Source organism: Bubalus kerabau, chromosome 15 (assembly GCF_029407905.1).
Source record: "Bubalus kerabau isolate K-KA32 ecotype Philippines breed swamp buffalo chromosome 15, PCC_UOA_SB_1v2, whole genome shotgun sequence".
NCBI classification, from domain to species: Eukaryota; Metazoa; Chordata; class Mammalia; order Artiodactyla; family Bovidae; genus Bubalus; species Bubalus kerabau.
In genome coordinates, this window is record NC_073638.1 from 78,279,185 (window position 1) to 78,305,343 (window position 26,159).

The window sequence follows — 26,159 nt, forward strand, 5'->3', positions numbered from 1 at the left end:
GCACCTTCTCTCTGCTCCGGTTGGAAATCAAAGTGAGGAAGGTGGAAGAAAACGGACAGAAGAGCTGGTCAGTGTCTCATGAACTGCTACCATGGAAACCACTGCTTTGCTCTTCTATGCAAATGAGGAGCTTTCTGGAACAGGGCCAGTCTTGAGCTACTTCTCCTCCAGAAATGGCTACAACAGGGTTTGATAGTTTTCAGACTGCAGGTTATCATCCATTAGTCACTCATGAAAATGTAAGTGAGAAAGCTTTCTCTTGGTTATATATGTATATACAGGTCAAAATATATTCTGTGCTATAAGTGGAAGTCACATGCTTATGGAGCTGGGAGGGCGAGGCCGCGTGCTCCCTGTAACTGCATCCAGCACTTCCCATTAATCATGGTCGAGACGAAGCGGAAGAAGAACCATACACCGCAGCGTCCACAACAGCAGTACCACCGGGAAACTCAGTGTTATTTAAAATATATAATGTAAATAGGATTTTGACAGTATAAAAATTAAATGCTTATGAAAAACTCAAGGAAGGTCAAAGGGCATACAAGCAAGTACTATACAGATAGTTTCCTTAAAAGATAAATTTTAATATACAGCATAAAATTCAAGAGTTTATTTTTTCATGTTTCCCCAAATTTGTGGCCATGAATGCCTCTAAATCTGACCAGGAGAGTTTATATTTTGGTCCAATACATTATTAGACTACTTGTATGATCAAGTCCGGCTTGATTATCATAAATCATAGCAGTTTATGGAATTTACCTGGAAAATATTATTTTTATAGATGATAAATTTTCAATTTTTTCTTAGCTAAGAGTTTATTCCACTTTAGCCTCAGAATCAGATTCAAGATATCTTCCTTAACAGCTGGTCATCATGTTAGGGTTAATCTAGGAAAATTATTTACTACTTTATTGAAGATCATAAAAAAAAAAATTCCACAATAAATAATGAAAAGAGTACGCAAAATCATTAGCCTCTGTCTGCAATACAGAAAATACATGTCAATTCTGGACCAAAATAATTCCATTGAAATACAAAAAGCGATAGGGAAGAATGCAAGGATTTGCACTGACTGCTTTTGGTGGTCAGCTACAACAAACCAACAACCCTCAGCTATTTTGGAAAGTGAAGGTGGGGTTTAATTTGCAGATAAAGAATGTCTTCGGTAGTTTAAAAAAATATAAACTCTAAAAACGCTTGTGAATCATATAAAAAAGCAGCTGTCTGAGACCAAGGTTGAAACCCAGAAATCTGTGTGTTAGCACCACCAGCAAGCACAGGTCCTGTGACTCATCCACCCTTCTCTCTCATGCAGAATGCAGACGGGATGTTGTACACGTCATTTACAGGTGTAAAGGCCGGCCCGGAGTCTAGGTTTCCTGTAGGGTAAAGTCTCAAGCCCAAAGAGGCACCAAGCGGTCACAAAGCCTGGGCAACCGTCCAGGTCACAAGTTCCGACGATACAACAAATCCCGTGTTGCCTTATCAACTTTTTGCTGGTAGTCCTCTAATTTGTCAAGTATTTTCTGGGACAGCTGTAGGAGAAAAGAAGGGAATTGTTAGAGATAGGTCAAGGACTGAAAAAGACTAAAGTTATCACTTTGATGTCACCAACCAGATGTCCCCTGATAAAGCTGTCAGCCACTGTGCTTCATTTAATCACCGTTCAGTACAGGAGTCTGCTCTGTGGCTCCACTGCTAAAACTGGACTTTTCTATTATATACAATACTCCAAACTTGTTTTCTTAATGAATTTCTAAATATGCAAATCATACCAGTATTTTTAATAAAAGCTTCATTAGCTCTTGTCCCAGGACCAGAAAGCTTACACGTGATTTAACTAATCATTTCGTAAAGGGGTAGAATTCCCTGGTGGCTCAGACGGTGGAGAGTCTGCCTGCAATTTGGGAGACCCAGGTTCAATCCCTGGGTTGGGAAGATCCCCTGGAGAAGGAAATGGCAACCCACTCCAGTATTCTTGCCTGGAAAATCCCATGGATGGAGGAGCCTGGAAGGCTACAGCCCATGGGGTCGCAAAGAGTCAGACACGACTGAGCGACTTCCCTTTCAGTTTTTCACAGAGGGACTGGGCAGCACGTGAAGGGCAATGCATGGCTTCGGCCCCTCTCTTAATCCCTGAGAACCAAAAGAGCAGGCTTTGCAACTGCTAGTGCAAGGACTTAGGGAATCTAAGGTGCCTCAGGAGAGGGTTTACTCACCGCGATGTTGTGACTGTTGGCAGTGTTCTCTCCCAGAGCCTGGAGAAGCTGATCAATGGAGGAGTATGGGAGCCACACCATTGGAGCCGTGGCGGACAGTGGGAACTGAAAGGAAAAATATGGATCATTTGAAGAAAATCTGAAAAGTTGACCCTTTCTTCTGGGCAGTTACTTCCATAGGATTCAATAACATGAAACACTTTTTCTTTTCACAACAAGGGATTGTGTGTGTATGCATGCAAGTGCATCCATGCACACACACACGTGTGCACATAGGTACATGACTGGACCCCTCCTCCCCCAACTCTTTTCAACTGGGGAACTAGTGCTTTTCTTAGTTAAATCAAATGCGTAGTTTTAAATTCATGTCATCTTTTATCTTAAAGCAGGCCTAAGGCCAATTATCTATTTCTGCTTTATTGACTATGCCAAAGCCTCTGACTGTGTGGATCACAATAAACTGTGGAAAATTCTTCAAGAGATGGGAATACCAGACCACCTGATCTGCCTCTTGAGAAACCTGTATGCAGGTCAGGAAGCAACAGTTAGAACTGGACATGGAACAACAGACTGGTTCCAAATAGGAAAAGAAGTACGTCAAGGCTGTATATTGTCACCCTGCTTATTTAACTTCTATGCAGAGTAAATCATGAGAAACGCTGGGCTGGAAGAAGCACAAGCTGGAATCAAGATTGCCGGGAGAAATATCAATAACCTCAGATATGCAGATGACACCACCCTTATGGCAGAAAGTAAAGAGGAACTAAAAAGCCTCTTGATGAAAGTGAAAGAGGAGAGTGAAAAAGTTGGCTTATAGCTCAACATTCAGAAGACTAAGATCATGGCATCCGGTCCCACCACTTCATGGGAAATAGATGGGGAAACAGTGGAAACAGTGTCAGACTTTAGTTTTTGGGCTCCAAAATCACTGCAGATGGTGACTGCAGCCATGAAATTAAAAGACTCTTACTCCTTGGAAGAAAAGTTATGACCAACCTAGATAGCATATTCAAAAGAAGAGACATTACTGTGCCAACAAAGGTCTGTCTAGTCAAGGCTATGGTTTTTCCAGTGGTCATGTATGGATGTGAGAGTTGGACTGTGAAGAAAGCTGAGTGCCGAAGAATTGATGCTTTTGAACTGTGGTGTTGGAGAAGACTCTTGAGAGTCCCTTGGACTGCAAGGAGATCCACCCAGTCCATTCTGAAGGAGATCAGCCCTGAGATTTCTTTGGAAGGACTGATGCTAACCCTGAAATTCCAGTACTTTGGCCACCTCATGCGAAGAGTTGACTCATTGGAAAAGACTCTGATGCTGGGAAGGATTGGGGGCAAGAGGAGAAGGGGATGACAGAGGATGAGATGACTGGATGGCATCACTGACTTGATGGACGTGAGTCTGAGTGAGCTCCGGGAGTTGGTGATGGACAGGGAGGCCTGGCGTGCTGCGATTTATGGGGTTGCAAAGAGTCGGACATGACTGAGCGATTGAACTGAACTGAACTGAAGGCCAATTAAGGATAAACACACTCAACACAACTTTTCTCTAAATTGTTAATAAATGATACTGTTTCCAGTCTGAAATTTTAATTCAAGTTATCTGGAAAAACCTTTGGAAAAAGCAAGTATGATAATACAGAATTAAAGGAAATGTGGAGACAAGCCTACCTCAATTCCAAAGTACTGATGTCCTTTTCCCAGTACAGCGTCCACATATTCTGAAACCAACTCCACAGCTTCTTCTAAAAGGTCATAGTTTAAGTACAGACGGAGCAACTCAGCTGCATCAACTTTCTGTAAAAAGTCAGTGGTCAAAAACATTTACCTGTTTCCATCTAACCCAGGCACTATCCAAAGAATGTTGAGTGTCCGATTCCCTGGCATTGATCCTTTTCTTTATAAATAGACCAACACCATGGTTTGCTTATCTTGGGATGAGGGCTGGATTCTCAAGAGCCTAGTTGCCTCCGGGCACCTTGAGAGGCCCTTTCTGTTAAGTGGCCTTCCTCACCTGTTTTTTGACCTAAGACACATTTTCATTCTTTCCTACTTTGTTTTGACAGCAGTAAAAGTCAACAAAGCTTCCCAGAAATGCTGAGTACCAGTGACAATATAGTCACATTAATTCTAAGAAATACATGAAGACTCACCAACTTTCAATGCTTGAATTATATTTGTGTTGAACTCAGGGTGAGAGAGAAATGAATATAGCTTCAGTTAGGAAGGTTCTCCTAATTATCCCAACTATGCTTTCTATATTCTGATTTGATCACAATCTTAACCGTTAACAACTTAGCTGCCTTCTCTACTTTCTAACTTAAGAAAACAGACTAACTTTCTTGATTTTAAGCTTTGTATTCTTTTTTCCTATTCTTCCCAATGTATTTCAGAAACAGTAGTCCTCAACTTTAGGCAAACATCAAATCAAATTAGGACCTTGTTAAAAATGCATATCCTGGATCTTAACTCCAGGCAATTTGATTCTGGAAGTCTTGGATGGAACCCAAGAATCAGATATTTCAAAGAAGCCCACCATCCAAATAATTTAATGCAGGTGGCCCAAGAACCCAATTTTGACAAAACCTGAAAGAAACACTGTTGTAGTATTTGAAAACTATTCCAGCCACTCCTGTGATTTCTTGAGTAATGAATAGTAAATGCAATGTCCCACATAAACTCTTTGTTCTAAAATACTCATTGTTCGTTGGGCACACCAGCACATATTAACTTAATCAACAACCGAGTGAACTTTAAATCTCACACCCAGTACTTCATAGGGACTGAAGAAACTGTTTTTATATTTCCATAAATTATCTCTTTTTCTTTTTAATCATCTCATAAAGTTATTCAGGATGATAAAGACCAGGTTCCTACTCTCTACAAGCTAAGGTGCCACTTACCTTGTAACTGTTTATTAGCCAGTTAGGCAGAGGAACTCCATGAGATAAGAGCTTGTTGATTACACAGTGGTGATATAAGTTGTTTTGGACTTTGTACCTTTCCAGGTAAGCTGATAATAGCCGCCACGCTTCATCTGTAGCACTTGATGAAAAGAGAGGACTTATGAGTTCCAGATTCTTAATAGATAATTACAGTACCATTCAAAACATGTATTTACAAGGAAAACAATCTTTAGACATAACGAATTGACAATACAGCTAAATGATAACTAACATTATTAGGGCCAATGTGACTTAGAGGTGGCATTAGAATTTCCCAACAACCACATATGAACTCAACAATTTAGTTTACTTATTTGTTCCAGATTTCTAAAATAATGAAATTGGCTCAGACTCCTGTTTCCAAACCTGACCAAGCATTAGAATCATGTAGAAGTTCTGATTTAGAAGATTAGAGTGATGTTTTGTAATCTGTATCTTGATAGTAATTCCGGTGTGAATTTAGGGGCTGAAAAATAATGTCAAAGGACTTCATCACTGCAAAATGCTGTAATTCTAAAGTGCTAAGCTGCAGAATACAAATTATATATGCAACTCAGGGAAGGGAAGTGTACTGAGGCTTGTTAGAGAAGGATCTGAAGACACTGGAATACATTCAGGTAGCCACTTATTGGGTGCACTGGGGCCAGATGTGGAGGGTACGCCCTTGCAGGGCTGGCTGGAGTCTGGGGCGGTACCTAGACTCCTTAGTGGTGATGACTGACGAGAGCTGGTTGGCTGCTAGCCAGGCCCAGGCTTCTGCTTGCGCTGCCTCTCCTCCAAACTGCAATTTGATGCATCTGAAAGGAGAATGGTTCCACACACAGTAAGTCAATTTGCTGAAATGCACATTATGTTGCTACTAAACCTGGAGATAAGATGACAACTTTAGCTCCAATCTATTACTGAATTCCCTGCTGGGATATTGGCTTTCTCTCTCCTCACAGTCAAGTAACTGGATGACCCATAAGGCCATTAAGAAGTGTTAAGAGATCATTTACTTATAAGAGATCATTTACTTACAAGAGAAAACTGATGATGAACAATTCTGAAAGTTTATTTCTAACTCACAAACAACCTGACCAATATTTAGGTGTGACGTAACATCAGTAAGAAGCACTTTTAAACAGTGTGTGGGCCAAGAGATGCCCTAAAGGACTGAAGAGAACACATGTCTTGTCTAAGTGGGCACACAGGTTACCTACTGTCATGCGGGCATGTGGGCTGGGCAATGCCAGATCTGATTTCTCAAAAGACGCTATAAACCAAGATTAATTCCCCGCCCCCACACAAAAACCTCACAGTCAACTACCAAAAAAAAAAAAAATTCAGACTACACAAAAACTTATTTAAAGTTGGCTTGTAAGATGCTGGCTTGTGTGATCACTGCTTTATACTAAGCAACAGTAAGAAGTAAATAGAAAATTAAGAATATTTTAGAAATTTAAGACTAGAAGATTAGACTATGTTAGAAAATTTAAGACTACAGAAAAGCAATTTTATACATACTTGAAAGCAAGTCCTTCAAAGACTGGCGTTAAGGGAAGCTTGAAAGTCTGACACAGTGATATGGCAGTGTCAAAAAGGCCAGCCTGAACCAAGAGAGTGACCATCTCCTCTGCGGATGAACTTCCTGCAGAAGTGGGAAACAGCTATTTAGTGCAACCACTGGGACATGCCAATGAACTGAACCCAAAGACCACGTCCTTGGTGAATGCCCAGAGTAACAACGACACGCTCCACACCCACGTGGCACACTACGTCTGCTGCCCGGTCCTAAAATGTGCTGTTGGTGCTGAATGCCCACCTGCAACGGCGGCTGCCGAGGGGTCATGCTGAACCAGGGTGAGGCGAATGCGGGCCAAGGAGCACTCCTTCTCCAGATCTTCCAGTTCCAGGATTTCAATCTGTCTATTCGCTATAAGCCAAAGGAAAACACTGTCAATTCCCAGAGCACAAAGGAAGTGCCTGTCAGACAAACGCAAGCCGTCAGTTTCCACTACACACTAAGTCACTGTCAGTTTAATGTTAAGAAGATGGGGTGAAAACAAGGGGCTCAATAAAACAAACGACCCTGCTTCACTCTAGAGCCGAGTCAAGTCAAAGTACTCTAATAACAGCTTCAAGGAGGCGCTTGCAAGGAATTAACTCTTACAACTGTGAAATACTGTCATCTTTATCGGTAAGGAACATGCCCAAAGTGAGAGGCAGAATTAAAACCAAGTGTGTCCAACTCTAGAGCCCAGGCTCTTTAAGGAAGGAAATCATGGTCCAAGACTCTGAGCTCCTACGGCAGGGGATGGGGGTTCAACCCCTGGTTGGAAAACTCAGAGACTACTTGCCTCGAGGCACTGTCATGGAAAAAAGGAAAAAAGAGAAGGGAAATCATGCTTCTATAGAGACACTAAAGGAATCCAATTTAAAAAAGTATGCAGCTTAAGCTGACTCGAACACAACAAGCAACAAACATACACACACCCTTTTTTAAGGATTTTCATTTCACACACAGGCACACAAAGTTTTCAAAGGGCAACCAGACAGAATACTGATAAGAAACTTTATTATATTTTAACAAAGTAACTACCATACATATACAATATGCTACAATATGAGTACTTATACTATAATAAGTACTATAAAAAAACAAGTAAATATAAACACAACTAGTGTAACACGTGCCATTCAGCGAAAGTCGGCCTGAGTTCCCCAACTCACTTGGGGCAGCTGTGCATTCTCCATCATGATTCCTCTTAGGGGATGCTCCAGGGCGATCATACTGAAAAGACGAGAGATTTAACTATGAAAAATCAGTACTTTATTTTAATATCATTAACTATGATCCAGGGCTTTCATGCTTAAATTCTCTCAGCGTAAATTACGTCCATTTCAACTAGCACAGCTCTTCTCACAAAGTTACTGTGACTACTTGACAAAGAAACGCGGCTCACTTAGCTAAAATTTTACTGAGTCCAAAGACACTGATTTGATGTCCATATAAACCACCCGACCTTCCTTGGTTTACAAAACTACATTCTCCACTCATAACCCTGGAAAATAGAACAGTATATGCAGGAACTATACAAGTAACTGGAGTACCCCATCAGCATGATAAGAAAAACTCAAGGTTCACCTCCTTTAAAACAATAGCAATACATTAAATTAACAAAAATGAATGAAATAAAAACAGCTAGCACTTACTGAGCACTTTCTGCAGGCCAGGCACTGTCACTATTCTATGCAATCTTAGATGGGTTATCTCATTTAATACCCAAATAATCCTAGAAGGTAGATATTATTATCATCATCATTCCTATTTTATGCAAGAGGCTAACTGGACAATAAAAGATACAGTAATTTGCCTGAAGTTAGGTTGTCTAATTCCAAAACCACTCTGTAATACTTATTCAGAGAACTGATGATTTTACACTGTGGGGCTGGAGAAGACTCTCAAGAGTCCCTTGGACTGCAAGGAGATCAAACCAGTCAATCCTAAAGGAAATCAATCCTGAATATTCAATGGAAAGACTGATGCTGAAGTTGAAGCTCCAATACTTTGGCCACCTGACATAAAGAGCTGACTCACTGATGCTGGGAAAGATTGACGGTGGGAGGAGAAGGGGATGACAGAGGATGAGATGATTGGATGACATCACCGATGCGATGGACATGAGTTTGAGCAAGCTCCGGGAGATAGTAAAGGACAGGGAAGCCTGGCATTCCGCAGTCCATGGGATCACAAAGAGTCCGACATGACTTAGCACCTAAACAACAATACTTATTCCTACAGTAATTCTGAACTTGGAAACCAAAGGGGTAGTAACATAAAACAAATGAATCACTGCAAAAACAGATTAAGTTCACAAATATCCTAGTGGAAGTTTTAAATGAAATGAAGCAAAATGAGGTATTTTTAAAGGACCAAACAAAATAAGTTAAATGATCCCCAAATTCCAGGATACAAAGTTTTCATACCACTGCACCAGATGCTGGCTGAACAATCCACGCATATTCTGGGCGAATAAGTCGTAAGCAATTAATAGCAGCCAGATAACAGTTGCCTTGCTTCTCAAGTCCCCGGATAGTTCGAACCTCTCTGCCAAGACGCATTCCGTACTCAAACATCACTGTGCCAGCTATAAGGCAATAACAGATATAAGGATTTCAAAAATGTGACTCTTTAGAGACACAGAGAAAATCTGTCACACTTACCAAATGTTAAAAATTTAAAAAAAAAAATCAAGTTTAACTTAAAACAACAAAAAATCACATGTTGCTAAGAATGTGGAAAAACTGGAACCCCTGTATCGTGCTGGAGGGAATATAAATTGGTATAGCCACTAAGGAAAACAGTTCTTCAAAAAATCAGAATTACTTTATAATTCACCAATTCTACTTTTGGGTGTATAAACCACTCCCTCCCCCCCAAAAAACCAACTGAAAGCAGTCTTAAAGAATTATTTGTACATCCCTGTTCATTGCAGTGTTATTCATAACAAACAAAAGATGGAAACATCCAAGGTTCCATCAAAGTTATCAATACATCCATAGAGTATCATAAATTCTGATGGATGCTACAACACGGATGAACCTTGAAGTTCATGCTAAGTTAAACATGCCAGTCATGAAAAGTCAAATGCTAGACGATTCTGGTAGCCAAATTTGTTGACAGAGAGTGGAATGGTGGTTGCCAGGAGATGGGGAAGGAGGGGATGAGAAGTTGGTGTTTAAGGAGTATAGTTTCCATTTGGCAAGGTGAAAAGAATTCTGGAGACTGGCTGTGTACACAGTCATGTGAAGGTGCTTAGCACTACTAAACACGTAAAACGGTTACGACAGTAGGTTATGCTACATGTACTTTTATAATCCCGAAGAAAGGCAGAAAAAAAAAAGTTCTGCAAACATCTAAAATGTTACTTTTGAAGTTTAGATACTACATACCCAGGTAGCACAGAACACTAGCTTGGAGAACTAGTTTCAATTCTGTGGTCACCTATCACCACCCAGGATCTGAGTGTCTGTTCAAGGTCATAAACTCTTTTTTCTTTTTTCTGGCCGAGTCGCATGGCATGTCGGATCTTTGCTCCCCAACCAGGGACTGAACATGCGTCCCCCGTGTTGGAAGCTCAGAGTCTTAACCACTGGATTGCCACGGAAGACCCCCCAAGATCATACTCTCATCATTGTTCTAAGACAGCATGGGACTCCAGAAACTAAACAGATTTAAAAATTCTCTTTCAGTTTTCAAACCCAATCAAACTCTTTTTCATCCCAACAAATACTTTTGAGTGCCTGGAATATGTAAGATGTTTTTGTCAGAAAAACAGCCTTGCTCCAGAAAGATCTGAACATTAATCCAGCTAAACTGGTCTTAATCGGGTGGATGTAACGGATGCTGTCATTGTGAAAGCAGTGAGAGATGTTGAATAGTCTACACTGCCTTTCTTGTATTCGTCAAAGAACACACAAACACACTTTAGCATTAGGAATATGAAGAACAGGCCTATGGACTATTTCCATCTATTCTTTCCAATGAAAATCAATAAGAAATCTAAAAAAAATTCCTGAGTGAAAATAGTATAAAAATGTTAGTGGTTCGAAAGGATAACCACAATGATTATCTTGTAAAATATGATCTTAAAACAGCCATGTAATCCCTTAATTTTAGCTGACCTGATAAAGATCACATTGTCATCAAATAAATCCAAATTCAGAAACATTCTACAAAAATGATTGGCCGGTCCTCTTCAAACATATCAGTGTCATCAAAGGCAAAGTAGGGCTGATGGAATGCTCCGGATAAAAGGAGACTAAACCAACAGGCCAATTAAATCCAAGACGTGATCCCAGATCAGGGGGTGAGGACAGTATGGGAGAAATGTACTAGCCGTGTTTGGCAATATTTAAACATGAATAAGAGCACGTCGGATAAGAGCACTACATCTACATTTAGTTCACAAAATTAGTTATTTTCTCAATTTGCGGTTATATAAAAAATGTCCTTGAAATGCATCTGAAGTGTTTATGCATTGAGTCATGATGTCCACAACTTACTCTCTAAAGGATCAGCACAAGTAAGAGAAAAGAAAGGCCAAAGGCTTCCCTGGTGGCTCATTGCTAGAGAATCTGCCTGCCAATGAAGGAGACACAGGTTTGGTCCCTGGTCTGGGAAGATCCCACAAGCCATGGGGCGATTCGAAGCCCGTGTGCCACAGCTACTGAGGCTGTGCTCTAGAGCCGGGAGCCACAACTACTGAAGCCCGCGTGCCCAAGAGCCCGTGCTCCACAGCAAGAGAAGCCCAAACACTGCAGTCAGAGCGTATCTGCTGCTCACCGTAACTGTAGAAAATCGGAAGGCTCCGCACAGCCAAAAATAAATATATAAATTAGTAAATCAACAACAACAACAAAGAGCAGAAAGAAAGGCCAAAGGCAAAATTGTACAGGAACTTAAAAACCAGCCACAAAAAAACCCCAAAAAAACCCAAAAAACCAGCCACAAAAATTCAAAGTGCCTTTAGTGAAATAAAGTTGCTTTTAAAATTAGATGAAAGATACACATAGAACACCATCTCAATGGAAAAGCTTCAGGAATGTTCTAAAATGGGAGAAATATATATCTTTTTTGGCTGCACCAACCTGCTTATGGGGATCTTAGTTCCCTGACCAGGGATTAAACCCAGGCCCTTTGCAGTAAAAGCATGGAATCCTAATAACCACTGGACTGCCAGGGAATTCTGGCAGAGAAGTGTCTATCTTTAAGATTAACAGGTAATCTACAAAGAGGTGAAGCAAATCTTGAACTTAAATATAAATTCCCCAAATGCTTGTAGAGAACACTTGTCCAGTGGTAAAAGTAAGGTAAAAATTATGTAAGTCAAACAGATAATATTTTTTTGTAAAGCATGAAAAACCACTGATGAGGCTGCCTCCCACAGAGACGACACGCTTCAAGTGCTCACCCTTCCGGTAATTGTGACGATAGATGTGAAAGGCATACAGAAGCTCATAGTAATTGTGAGTCATAAGGTCCACAGCTCTTGCCCGGGATTCAATTATTCCCACCACCTAAAGGAGGGGAAGCAGTCAGATATCAACGTTAGCAGCCATCACGACAACCACCAGAACTGCGTCCAGCCATCAGTGGATAAATAAGATGACCTCATTATGCAGATTCACATAGGGAAACTCCACAAGATCCTGAAGTTGGGAACGTTCACAAAGAACTACCACCAGCTGCCGCAGACAATCCAACTGCCTAGAAGGAAAGAAAGGGATACGAGTGTACATTTTCCTTGTGGATTACACAGGGCTGGTAAAATGCCTCCTCTAAGTAAGACTGTGGGTTTGATTACCTGCTGGAATCAGGAATTTGGGTTAATGCTTCATAGGCTTGGCTATTGTGACCTAAATCCAAATGATGTTTGAAAATGCATGTCCTTAAAGTGGCCTAAGTATCAAATACAGGGGAAAAAAGAACAGAAATTAAAACACCGTACCCATGATAAAGCTCCAGGGTAATAAACAGAATACAGTTAGTCCTCACCTGACTTTTCCAGTCATCACCTGCTTCAGTTATTGCTGATGTGGCCAACTGAATAACCAGTTCAGGCAAACCTACGACATCCAGCAGACGCAAAACCTAGGGAGAAATATAACAGTACTTCAGATTGGAATACAATTTATTTCATGTTTTGGCTTCCCTGGGGATCCAGTGCTTAAGAGTCCACCTGCCAATGCAGAAGACAGATTCGATCCCTGGCCCAGGAAGATCCCACATGCAACTAAGCTCATGAGGCACAACCATTGAGCCTGCGCCTCCAAGAGAAGCCACTGCGGTGAGAAGGCCGAGCACCGCAAGTAGAGGGGCCACCGCTCCATGCAGCTGGAGAAAGCCTATGAGCGGCTACAAAGACCCAGTGGAGTCAAAACTGAGACATTGAGTACAGTTCCTCAGAAAATCCCATGGACTGAGAAGCCTGGTAGGCTACAGTCCATGGGGTCGCAAAGTGTTGGACATGACTGAGCGACTTCACTTTCACTGTCTACCTATTTTATATATTTTAAGTGTGTATGTTAACCCCAAACTCTCATTTATCTGCCTCCCTGCCTCTATTACATTTTTACCCAGTGTGGTGTAAGAAGGACCAAACCATGCCAGAACCTTATCATAATACTGCAGCCGGGGGGTGGACACAATCTCTCCATCCTCGGAACGGATCAAGCGATCTAAGAATTCCTCTTTGCCCACTTCGGATGCTGCCTGGCAGAAACACTCCAGAGCCTGGAGGAATAGAAGGATATAAAATGACTTATAATAGATTGTTCCACTTCCAGATACTATGAGCCAAGAGTTCTTGTACCGAGAAAAGCCGGAAAAAAGAAAGAAAATTATTTAAGTAATTATTAGGTAAGTAAATGACTGTATTTACTGTTTGTTGTATCTAAATTCTCTCTGATGCATTATTTAATATTTTAACTTATCTAACTTTTTAACTTAAATGTTGCTAATTACAAAGCAAACTTTAAGAAGATACCTGATGGATACCTGTAATACAGCAACTATAGCACCATGCTAATTTTTGTAGCATCTGAGTGGGGGATTTAGTATCAAAGTCTTGGGACTTTTATGTCTGCAAGTTTACAAAACAGGATGTCAGGGAAAAAATCAGAAATGTAAACTACCATAATGGGAAAAAAAAACAGCATAAAAAAACATGCTATAAAAACAATGTATCTACACCAATACAGTATACTAACGCATATATATGGAATTTAGAAAGATGGTAACAATAACCCTGTATACGAGACAGCAAAAGAGACACTGATGTATAGAACAGTCTTTTGGACTCTGTGGGAGAGGGAGAGGGTGGGATGATTTGGGAGAATGGCATTGAAACATGTATAATATCATATATGAAACGAGTAGCCAGTCCAGGTTCGATGCACGATACTGGATGCTTGGGGCTGGTGCACTGGGATGACCCAGAGGGATGGGGAGGGAGGAGGGAGGAGGGTTCAGGATGGGGAACACGTGTATATCTGTGGCGGATTCACTTCGATATATGGCAAAACCAATACAATATTGTAAAGTTAAACAATAAAATTAAATTAAAAAAAAATTCATATTTGTAGTATTAAAAAAAAACCAAAAAAACAACAATGTATCTAAGAAATATTTTAGTCACAAAAATGTATCCTTAAAAGCACTGCACAGGGGCAGGAGGGTTTTAAAGTATTTTTCTTCATATTTTCTTGTGTCCTAAATAATCTGTAAAGTACATGAAGCTAAACGGTCCCCACGGGTAGATCATGCCCCTTGCTGGCACTGTTAGTCTTCTTTAACCTTATCTGGGGGATTCTATGCCTCCAATCCCCTCCCTGAGATGGAAACTGAGTGTCCTCCTTGTTCTAAAGTTTGCTCATCTTTCAGATGCAGTTTACCTTCTGTCCCTCTCCCGTAACCAGGTAACACCGTCCCAGCATAAATCTGCAGGAACCAACGTTGACTTGACACCAGGGATGCAGCAACTGAATATAATCCTTAAAGGCAAAAAAGATGGTTTCTGATTTGAGGATAAATATCCCTTAAGGAGATATTCATTTCCATGTTCTTCAGAGGGAGAGAAGATAGTGGTCATTCGACACAAAAGCTGTATTTTCAGAAAGCATCTGGAGGTTAAAACCAAATCCTGTTAATCCATTCTTAAACTATTAATAAGTTATTAGACACTCTAAGAAAGCAAACGGGACTCTAATAACACTATCTCATGAAAACAAACGCACACTTTCCATCTTGGCAATCTCCAACTTTTGGTATTTACTGGCTCAACTGACTAGATTCCAGTGAAGGAGTTATATGAAGACAATGATACATTTTCTTTCTATAAAGAGAACCCAATAGAGAGAATTAACAAAAACAGTACTTTATAAAACACTGTGTTAGGAATCATACTGCCAAGAATGAAGTAAAGAAAATCTCTCTGGTGTATGTTTCCGTGTAATCCAGTGTAAATTACTGTGGGTCTTATCAGCCCAATTAAAATGCAGAAAACATTTACAAAGAAAAAAGTTCTAGAAATCCCCTTCTTTACAAGACTAACTGTCCTGAAATGTTCAACGGTACTCACCTGCAATTGTACATACTGACAATTTCCCATCAAACATTCTAGAAAGAGACAACCAGGATTGCTAGGCCACCTAGTCATTGGTTAAGGAGAGTATTTACTGCTTTGGTAAAGCTTAAATACACACACTGGGCACCCAAACTCCACGAAATGGCTTAGTTTTTAAAAAGAAGGTAAAGACAAGGTGGTATAACACATGTTCTTCCCACATAACTATATAACTTTAATATTAAGCACAGTGGAAAGGTTATAGACTAGGAGCCTAATCACCTGCATTAGAGCAACCAACAAAGAACTAGAGCAGGTGTCTCACCTCTTGGCGCTCGCTTCTAATTTCAGCTAGTATATTGCCCAAGCATACTATGCCAATGGATACTCAGTACCTAACACAGGGCTTGGCATACAAAACCATTCAATAAATATTTGATAAATGTATGTTTTAAAAGCAATCTGGGTATTAACTGTGTGTGCACCAATAAAATCTGGCTCAACCCCTGAGCAAAAAAACAAATTAAAAAAAAAAAAGGGGGGGATACCTGAAAATAACTATCATTTCTTATTGGGATGAGGGGGTAAACATCCAACCTCATTAAAATTTTTCATTATACAGGCAGAATATTCCTGAATCTTAGACTATTTGGATAGAAAAAAAAACCTTTAATTAGCTTTTAAATCAAAGGATACAAGAGCTGCAATAAATAATTGGTAACTGCAGTGATCATCTCTGGCCAGTTCAATCCAGTTTGGCTTAGAGGTGCCTTTGGTTGAGAGAACAGATGAGATATAATGTGTTTTCTTGCAACTTCTTGGAAGAATAATTCCACAATTGTCTGAGGGCTAGATACTTAAAAATAAAAAGTTTTAACAGTCACCAACTTGTGACAGTAGCATCAATTTTCAGTTAAGACAGCCTCCCAATTCATTTTACACCTGTCACAGAGAGCATTTATTAATTAAAAACATAAAATGCATCACTGGTATAATCAATGGCAATATAAATAAAAGCAATCTGTAAACTATGAAGCACTACATAAATGCAATAAAAAAGCCACTAAATAAACATGACAGTCATGCCATTCCTCTCGAAGTGTTTCCAATAAACATAGTCCTAAGAGTCTAAATTTTATACCAAAACACAAATAAATTCTCCAGAATGGTTCTCAAGCATGAGAGAGGACTCCTTTTGAATATTTGTTGTTGAAGACAAGATTACAAAAGCTATATGAACTTAGTAAATTTAAAAAATGATTAATCACTGGAGTATCAGTATACAACGGAAAAGCAGTTGTACACATGTATATGCGGGGGTGTGTGTACATACATATATACATGCCTTCGCAGGTGGCTCAGTGGTAGAGAATCTGCCTGCCAATACCAGAGAGATGGATTCAGTCCCTGGGTTGGGAAGATCCCCCGGAGACGGGAATGACAACCTACTCTAATATTCTTGCCTGGGAAATCCCATGGACAGAGGAGCCTGGGGGTCACAGGGTGTCGGACACGACTGAGAACACACATGTGCGCATATACATAGGCAACACCCTTCATTTCAGTCTGATCTGATACTACTTGTCACAACCAGAGAGGTCTCAGGACACAGCTTGCTCACACCCTCTCAAACCAAAAGCACAGCCGAGGCACCTTTTCTAAAGCAAAGGTGGCAAAAGACCACCTTAATGAACACGCAATAAATGCCAAACTTAAAATCAAATGCATACACAGTCCAATCCTTACCAAACTTATTTGCCGTTAAAGCACCAGAGTCAGTCAGTTCCAGTACTGATAAATGTTGAAGATTAGACTCCCTGTGAGGAAGGGAGAAAAAAACAAAAAAGCTCAATAAAATTTCCTATGACAACATTACTTCAGGAAGTTAGCTAATTAAAACACTGTCAATTTCACTAACAAATTACACATGAAAGCTCCACTGAAAGCACAAAAGTATCTGGAAAATGACCTATGGTTTAGACTGTTTCCCATCATGTCACCCAGTGATCCTTCAAGGAAAAGCCAGAGCAGAAACTTCTTAGGCCTCCATGCTGTGAAAAGCCTTCCCTTGCCAGAAAACAAAGTGGCTTATCTAACTGAAACGTCAGTCTTTTAGGTAGACATTAAATTTTCTTTCTTACTTTGGTTATAAAGACTCTCAGTCTTCTCTTGATAATTAGCATATGTTCGTGTGTGGCCTAACTTTCTCTGTGACCTCAACTTAAAAAAAATATTTATTTATCTTTAACTGAAGGATAATTGTTACAATATTGCACTGGTTTCTGCCGCGTCAACGTGAAGCAGCCACAGGTGAAGAAACGGCCCGCCCTCCCGCTCCTGCCGCCCTCCCGCGCCTGCCGCCCTCCCGCGCCTGCCGCCCTCCCGCGCCTGCCGCCCTCCCGCGCCTGCCGCCCTCCCGCGCCTGCCGCCCTCCCCCCACCCGGGCTGTCCCAGCCCCGGGCGGAGCTCCCGAGTCACAGGCACGCTGCCCGCGTCTTCTGTTGCTTTCCACAGCATTTGTCTTCACATCATTCATGCACACATATAATAATGCATATTTATTGCTTTCATTCTTTTTTTTATATTATTTTCATTCTTATAACTTGCCTTTAACCTTTAGAAAATGGAGTTATCTGAAAGCTCTGAATTTTAAAGGCATGTCATGCTACAGCATAATATTTAATTTGCTTTTCTATCAGACAATGGAAAAGAATCATTAAGCTCACAATTTATTTTTAAAATAAGCAGAACACTGAAACTCACAATGTATCAACTGGAACATCAGTTGCCAAGCATTGACTTCCCCACTTTATGAGGTAATAAGATAAGAGTAGGGGAGCTGTTCGATGCAGTAGGTCTTGCTGGGCTTGAAAGAGCTGGCCAGCTCCCAAGATTACCTATATGTCATGGGTGGGTGGGTGAGACAGGAAATAGCATTTAGTAATGATAACCCTTAGGTTCAGGTGGCAGTAAAATAACAAACACAGTTACACAGGGCATACATAAAAGCAACACACCCATTACATTTTGGGGTAGCAGGCAGCAAAAGGATCTACCCACTTAACAGTACAAAATAATAAAAAAACAGCTCACCAGGTCACAGGAGCTGATGGCGAAAAAGAAAATAGTAACAGACTGCTTAACGTGCACCAAATTTGTAGGTTCAGGACTCAAGAAGAGGAACAGGGAAATCTAAGACATTTCTTAATCTTCTGGTTTGGGGTAAAAATAAATACGAGCATTAGAGGAAAGCTCGACAAGAATATCAGTAGCCTTAAAAACGAGTGTCACTTTGGGACTCTCTGTTGGCCTGGTGGTTAAGACTCCACGCTTCTACTTTAGGGGCATGGGTTCAATCCCTGATCAGGGAACAGACCCCACAGGTACCTGCTATGACTGGATGCAGCCAAATAAATAAATATTAAAATACAACAGACTCAAAAAACAAAACCACAAAGGGAACTCCATGGTGGTCCAGTGGCTGGGACTTGGGCTTTCACTGCCAAAGCCTGGGTTCAATCCCTGGTCAAGTAACTAAGATCCCATGAGCTGTGAGGCAGACAGACAGACAACTTTCAGGAAAGGGTCCTGCTTCTCCTTGGTGGTCCTAAACCAATCATCTTCCAGAATGTTTTCTCCTTATCTTTTACCTGAAATTCTGCCATTAGCCATGTACTTGAGTTAATGAATTCTGATTTAAAAAGTATAAGCACCCCCAGGAGCTTCAAAGGGCTTTCAGTTTATTTATATATTAATATGAATTAGTTTAATCAGATTACTTCCTTGTCAGGCTCAGATGAGTGACATAAATGGGTCTTCTGATGGTGGGCAGAAAGGTTAACTTTGGAATGTGAAACATTCAAGGTGGGGAGGAGGGGGAGAGACAAGGACAGCAGTCTGGCAACAGAAGTCTGGTGGCTAAAAGGCGAGGATGGGAAGGGAGGTACAGAATGGAGCTGGGAGGACCCCAAAACCAACTCTACAATTTCAAAACGGCTTAGGGAAAATCCTGCACTGGAGAAATAGAGAAGCTCTTTTTCTCTTTCTTCCTCTCTCCTCCGTCCTAAATGGTACTCTGTGATCACATCCAGAGCTGTACTAATACTACATTTTGGGAGAGCATCCTAGAAAATTATCCCACCATCATATACACAAAGGTTAAGAGTAAAACAACCTGCTTCATATACATTCTTTTTTTTTCCCCCATATACATTCTTAATCTGCAATTTAGGCTCTCTCATTCTTAAATCAGCATGCATTCACAGAGGACCCCCGAAGGGCCAAGCACGTGGGACAGAGCAGTAAACAAAGACACATGTCTCTGTGCTCTCGGAGCTGATGCTCTGCCACGTGCCTGCAGGTCAAGACCAGGTTTCAGATTTGACAAGCTTTCCCTCAAGTAGTACTTACGGCATCTCCTAGCCTCATTAGTAGCTGCTGTAAGATCAAAAGGTCTCGGCAGATGAGGAAGCGCGTGCTGGCAATTTTACACACACTTCGGCAAACAATATGCCCTGACGTGCTACTACCGTAGAGCTGAGAAAGATTCATTCGAATATTCAAAGGCTGAGCTGTAAATTAAAAAATAATAATAATTAAAAAAATTTAACTGTATTACTGTTTTCTCTAAATCAAAAGGTATATCTGTTACTTTGTCATTTACCTGGACTGAATCCCTTTTCCATTTCTACTTCTGTTTCATAATCCATTTCCCGTATTAGAAGTCCGATGGCATGGATTGGGTTCCTAATCTCCTGCAGTTTACTACAAATATCCTCCATCACATTGTCTCTGTAAGGAAGTTAGAAACCCATTACTTCTGAGAATGTATATGATAGACTCTTTACGCCCCTGTAAGGTAAATGCTCTATGAAACAGGAAAACCAGCCATGTAATACAGGAGTGAAGTAATCACTCTGGTATATAAGATACTTTCATGCCATGTAGCAAATTGTCTTTCATTTTTTTCCAGAAATGACAGACAAAATGTATTAGAGGAAAATATGTTTACATTTTAGAATTTACAGCTCAGTTCCCTGGTGGCTCAGATGGTAAAAGCATCTGCCTACAATGCGGGAGACTGAGGTTCGATCCCTGGGTTGGGAAGATCCCCTGGAGAAGGAAATGGCAACCCACTCCAGTTTTCTTGCCTGGAAAATTCCATGGACAGAGGAGCCTGGCAGGCTATAGTCCATGGGGTCGCAAAGAGTCAGACACGACTGAGCGACTTCACTTCATAGTTAACAGCTAGACTATAATTCATGAGTCTTGTTTCCAGACTTGAATCCATGTGTTAGATTTTCTGTTTAAAAGCTGAAAACAGCTACTTAGAATCATGACAACTCACTTTAAGCCACTACTTTGTACATATCTGAATTACATTCAAACCTGATATTGACACTAAGATTTGCTAAATTTCCATTAGGAAATGGACTTTACCCTAAATTCTCCTTACACATCAATAGTGATCAAATCTTCCAGAATCTGTTCTGCAGCCTTTTCTGGAGACTGTAGGCTGTAACAGCTCATTTCCATCATTACTGACATATCCATAGTTACTGACTCTCCAATCAGCCGGAGGCATTTTATAAGACACATGACATCCCGAGCAACATCCACGTCTGTAAGAGGAAGGTGACATTCACGTCTCAGGTCAATGAAGAGCTGCTAGTTAATATTATACTAAAAAAATATTAAGAATACATGACAGGTAGCTATCTGAAGTCTTGGAGATGCTTAGGCCTCTTCAGTTTTTTTTTTTTAATGTACAATGAGGTACACTGACCAGGAAAGGTCACAGTGGCCGTCGATGTTTTTTGTATCTGTTTGAATGAAAGTATAGGGCTTATGGAGAAAGGAGCCTGAATGTGGACATAATAATCACTCTTACCATCAGATATGGTTGTCTCATCCTCTGTCAAAAGATTATCATCAGGGAGGAGATACAAATGATCCACTAAGGAAGAAGGCACAAGGAAAGACAGGTACCCCTGCAAATACAAAAAATATATTATTTTTTTCAGTGTTTAAAGGTATAGAATAGTTGAGACCTGAATCTTATCATGAGGAGACCCCAGACAAATCCAAACTGAAGGACACTCTACCAAATAACAGGTGTAACCTTCAAAGAGGATCAACGTCAGGACTTCCCTTAAGAATCTGCCTTGCAATGCAGGGCACGAGGGCTTGATTCCTGGCCGGAGAACTAAGATCCCACATGGCCTGGAGCAACTAAGCCCTCTCACCACTTCTAGGGAGTATGCACGTGGCAACGAAAGACACTACAGGATGCACCTAAGACCAGATGCAGCCAAATAAATAAATAAATAGTTTAAAAAGTTAGTGTCATGAAAGACAGAGAAAGGCTGACAACAGTTAGAGATTAAGTAAAGAAATATGACAACTCAATATATGCAAGACCTTGAATTGGATCCTAGATCAAGGAAGAAAAATTCTAGGCACAACTAGTAAAATCTGAATATAAACCAATATCAAACTGCCTGATCTTTAAATTGTGCTGCAGTTATGAAAGAATGCTGCTGTGCTTAGATACATGCTAAAATGTGTCAGGACCAAGGGGCATGATATTTACAACTAACTCTCAAGTGGCTCAAGAGGAAAAGCAAATGAAAGTTAATAAATGGTGAATCTGGGTGAAGGGGATTTAGAAGTGCTTTGTGCTATTCTCATAACTTTCAAATTAGGAATCATTTCAATGTAACAGGTGAACAAGATGCAGAAAAGTGTAAATACTGCAGAAGACTATTTAAACACAAATTAACCATAATTCTGAGGTTGCCCTCCCCCCGCCCAGAGAAAACCCACCAAAGTCCTAAAAGCTAACTACAGTATACAACAGACACTGCACTCTGAAAGACCCACTGAACAGCCTACAGGAGTTCTTCCGTGCGTTTCCGCTCTCTTACTTTCTTCAACAGGCACACCATGTTTGTGTGTGGGTTCAAATGCAGGGCAAGAGGATGGGAAAGGGCTTCCTGATACTGAAGACAGCAGGCATAGAACTTGCACCAGAATTCCTGCTGTAAACTTCGGAACTCTTCCTGGGAGAATTCATACTCTGTTACACTTCCTTGGAGCTGGGAAAGAAGAAAAAAAAGAAAAAAGAAACTCTTGATACCATTTGGGATATTTTCTTCCACCAAACATAAATGTTTAATATCATTTTATTAAACTATAGGGAAGTGAATATTCCTTAAACTATAGGAAAGTATATATGCCATAGACTCTGTAAATATGTATCTAATTCTTTAATTAAAAGGTCTAGAATTTTACATTTCTTACAACAAGGTCCAATGAACAATTTGAACAATTTCTTGGTACCAATCTGCCCCACAGTGAGATGAAAGAAATTGTCTTTCTTTCTTTAATCAAACCTCACCTCACTTTCAACAGCTAAAGTAACTTCTTTCTTTAGTTCCGTCCAGGAAAGATCTAAATTCCTCTCAGTTCCTCGACAGAAAATCTGAAAAGAGACACAAAGAGACACTTCAGAGTGCCACATAATACTAAAAACTAAATGAAAAATACTCCAGAGGACGCTGAGGCAATATATAACAATACAATAGACACTGGACATGTCTGAAATAACACATTTACTCTTAACAGTGTGCAAATAACTTCTAATTGTGAGATCACAGCAAGTTGAAATAGTTTATATAGTCCAGGAAGAACTATAAAAACTCATGAGCCTGCAAGAATTATAATAAGGTATATTTGGGTCATTACAAAAAACAAAAGGAAACATAACATCTACTGTTCAGCTGGAAGGAAGATGATGCCAAATAATATACATCCTGACAGGCGCAAAGGTGAGCGAGAGTAGTGCTGGAGGTAGGTCACTCTACTGGGAAAGACTCTCCTAAAGTAAAGCTCGTGATCGGTGCCTTACTGATTATTCAGGATCTCAGTCTGCAAGAGACACCATGAGAAATCGTACACTGATTACTGTTAACAAGAAGCGCTGATGAGATGAAAGAAATAATGCCTTAGAAGTAAGTGATTGTGTCATCCTGGAGTTTTATTAGAAAAAAGAAAACACAGAACAGCCAGATATTCAAGAATGTACCCAGAAGAGAAGTCAAGGATCTGGAAACCACATCACCTGGGAGCAAGTTAAAGGACTGGGTGTACTGAGCCTGGAGAAAGATAACACGGAAAACGCTTAAAATACTTGAAGAGCTGCTTTATAGAAAAGAGCCATGTTCTATGAAGTTCACAAAGAAAGATGCCACCTAAATGATGCAGGATTAAATCTGATCTAATACCAGGATGCACTTTTCTTTGGCTGTACCACGTGGCTTGTGGGATTTTAGTTCCCCAAACAGGGACTGAACCTGGGCCCCAAGAGTGAAGGTGCCGAGTCCTAACCACAGGACTGGCAGGAATACCCTGGGATAAACTTTCAGATGGCACAGTTCTGAACGATAAGTCACACAGGAGGAGCTGAGATACTTGTCACTGGAGGCAGAGACAACTAGAAGCTGACTAGCTGTCTGTCAGAGAAGCCTCACAATGTATTTCTGCTTTGTGTGGGAGGTCAGATCAGGAGATTCTAAGGGATTTTTTAATTCTATGAGTGATTATTTCAAATTCATGAAGCTAAGTGGCAATTTAATGAAGTCTAAGTGACTTGCATCTCTTATACCCTGTAACTTTGAAGCTTAGATTTTTTTTTTTTTAGAGTTTCCTTGAACCTGAACCAAGTCAGACCTTTGCTGTACTAACAAAAGGGTAAAAACTGTACCAGCAAACCTATCCAAGAAAACATTTAAAATTTCTTTCTAGTATAGAGTGTATATGCAGTGTAGTAAGGTATGTTTTTACAACGGTATAGGTGCAAGTTTCTCCTTTACTATCAGTGGGAAAGTGCCCTTAATCCTCTCTCCACACTGGGACTCTTGATATTCTTATGGAAAGAACAGTAAAAAAAAAAATTACAACAGTATTTATAAACGCCTGTATATACAATCACAAAACTATGTTGGGGTTAGTACGTGCAAAACAACAAAAATTAACAGTAATCATTAACTATATAATGATAGCAATAGGAGAGTCTTGGATCAACACGAAATATTTTTTCACTGACCTGTAAAGCTTTACATAAAGCTGCATTAATGAATCGCCCTGGTGTAAAAAGACTCTGCAAATACATCTCCTGTTAGAACATTGAAGCAAGAATTAGCATCATTCTAAAAAAGATAAAATTTGGAAAAATTTGAATGAGGAATCCAACACATTAAAACCAAAGTCTGCATTTCTATTACGTGAACGTAGAAATTCTGCCCTCTGCACAGAGCAGAGGGGCGGAGCAGTCATATATTTTCACACTGAGAGTGAAGCCTCTAGCATTCTGAACCAACTGGTTGTACTACACTGAGAATGCTGTGTTCCTCACGGGGCACTTCAGTGGGTCAGCTTATCAAACGCCAATCTTAAAAGTGAAGAGTTCTTATCTAGGTTATTAGTCATAAACACCAGTAAAAGAACAATTAAACTAAGCTGGTTTCTACACCATCCACAAAAGGCCTCATTTATGGTTCACATATAAAAAGGAAAGGAACCAATAAGAACAGGCATTATATATATAAAAAACAAGCAAAACTGCAATAAGCTCTAACAAGTGGGGACATGAAGTAGGGAGAACAAAACGGAAAGTCTCATATTGTCTAATTATTTTGATCAAATTTTATAAACCAGATTTGCCAATAAGCAGCAAATTTGGTTGACCTTCATTCAAATTTCCTTCCTTCCACTGAGGTTCTGAGCGACATTTATAAAATGACCAAAATGGAGAAAAACAAGAACTTTTTTACCAGCATGTGATTTTGACTTCTAGATCAAAGTTAAATGCCAATAAACTCTTGGGATTAAAAATATAGCAATATTCAATTTCAGATACTCAAAATGGGTTTCCCAATCTTACAAAGAGTTAATGTCTTAGACCCAGAGCCCATAATCTTTAAGTTCATTTTAACAGTAAAGAATCAAGTTTTTCTTCTGTTTACCGTGAGGATGTCCCTGAAAAACAGGGAGCCTGGCCTGTTTTGTTCTCTACAGCACTACCTTTTAAAGTTGTGTTCTTCATAGCATATACCTCAATCAGAATTTATTTTGTTTCTAGTTTTTATGCATCTATTCACACGGTTAGTATAGTGGACACCCATGGTCTGTGCCTGCCCAGAATCCATTTCCCTTTCTTTTACTAACAAGCCCCTTACCTTTCTCTGAAGAATCACTCCTCCTATACCCACACCCAACTGAACTTCACCCTCCACAATAAGAAGGTCCAGGCTGGACATGTTTCTCATGCCAAGCCAGAATATTCTATTCCTTCTGATCCGAGTGACCATGCCAGGCCAAGGTCAACTCCATGACCTAGAACAGAAACGCTCTTTTTTCTGAACAAGCGCAAGCTTGTTCAGAAAACCTGCCCAACAATAAACCCAAAAAGGAGGAAAGCAGAATAGAGACAAAGGAGAGATGAAGCCCTAAAGGCATTATTCCAGCCATGGCTGAAACCAGGTAACTCTGAACTTCTCAGCAGCACAAGCCAATATGTTCAGCTTAAGGCAGTTTGAGGTGGGTTTCTTTCATCTGCAGCTTAAAGAGTTCTGCTAATACAACTGGTTCTTCTCAAACTGATGATCAGGGTAAATCATCTCCTTATATAAAACTTCAGTGTTGCTTACTCTGGGGTCTTGATCATCTCTGATGACGATTTCTTCCTCTGGCAGAGGCTGCATAAAAACTGGACTCCACTGACCTGCAACGTTACTAGAGAGAGAAAAAAGTCCATCGGTCTATGTAAAGATGATGAATAAAAATGAAGCTTATGCGGTTAGCACTATCTGGGCAGGAAGGGTCCCA

At 40.2% G+C, this 26,159-nt stretch overlaps 1 protein-coding gene across 2 annotated transcripts in view; it reads right to left on the minus strand.

The window, feature by feature from the left end:
* Positions 1-441: 441 nt before the first annotated feature.
* The window catches only part of NUP160 (nucleoporin 160), a 44,253-nt gene continuing 18,535 nt past the window's right edge, over positions 442-26,159 (minus strand). Inside the window, exons 10-36 of one of the 2 annotated variants that reach the window (XM_055547127.1) lie at positions 25,982-26,066; positions 24,379-24,447; positions 22,672-22,755; positions 22,199-22,369; positions 21,163-21,262; positions 20,728-20,893; positions 19,936-20,063; positions 19,683-19,843; positions 18,036-18,169; positions 17,019-17,089; positions 15,969-16,128; positions 15,288-15,357; positions 14,602-14,700; positions 13,322-13,441; positions 12,704-12,799; positions 12,513-12,607; positions 12,319-12,415; positions 12,120-12,225; positions 9,133-9,293; positions 7,876-7,936; positions 6,968-7,078; positions 6,670-6,793; positions 5,859-5,960; positions 5,122-5,263; positions 3,890-4,015; positions 2,223-2,327; positions 442-1,538 (exon numbers count right to left, since the gene is read on the minus strand). In XM_055547127.1, coding sequence (XP_055403102.1) covers positions 1,449-1,538; positions 2,223-2,327; positions 3,890-4,015; positions 5,122-5,263; positions 5,859-5,960; positions 6,670-6,793; positions 6,968-7,078; positions 7,876-7,936; positions 9,133-9,293; positions 12,120-12,225; positions 12,319-12,415; positions 12,513-12,607; positions 12,704-12,799; positions 13,322-13,441; positions 14,602-14,700; positions 15,288-15,357; positions 15,969-16,128; positions 17,019-17,089; positions 18,036-18,169; positions 19,683-19,843; positions 19,936-20,063; positions 20,728-20,893; positions 21,163-21,262; positions 22,199-22,369; positions 22,672-22,755; positions 24,379-24,447; positions 25,982-26,066 — 3,034 coding nt within the window. In that variant the 3' untranslated portion in view covers positions 442-1,448. Of the gene's footprint in view, positions 1,539-2,222; positions 2,328-3,889; positions 4,016-5,121; positions 5,264-5,858; positions 5,961-6,669; positions 6,794-6,967; positions 7,079-7,839; positions 7,937-9,132; positions 9,294-12,119; positions 12,226-12,318; positions 12,416-12,512; positions 12,608-12,703; positions 12,800-13,321; positions 13,442-14,601; positions 14,701-15,287; positions 15,358-15,968; positions 16,129-17,018; positions 17,090-18,035; positions 18,170-19,682; positions 19,844-19,935; positions 20,064-20,727; positions 20,894-21,162; positions 21,263-22,198; positions 22,370-22,671; positions 22,756-24,378; positions 24,448-25,981; positions 26,067-26,159 lie in introns of both variants that reach the window. The other variant, XM_055547126.1, reaches the window with a different exon arrangement.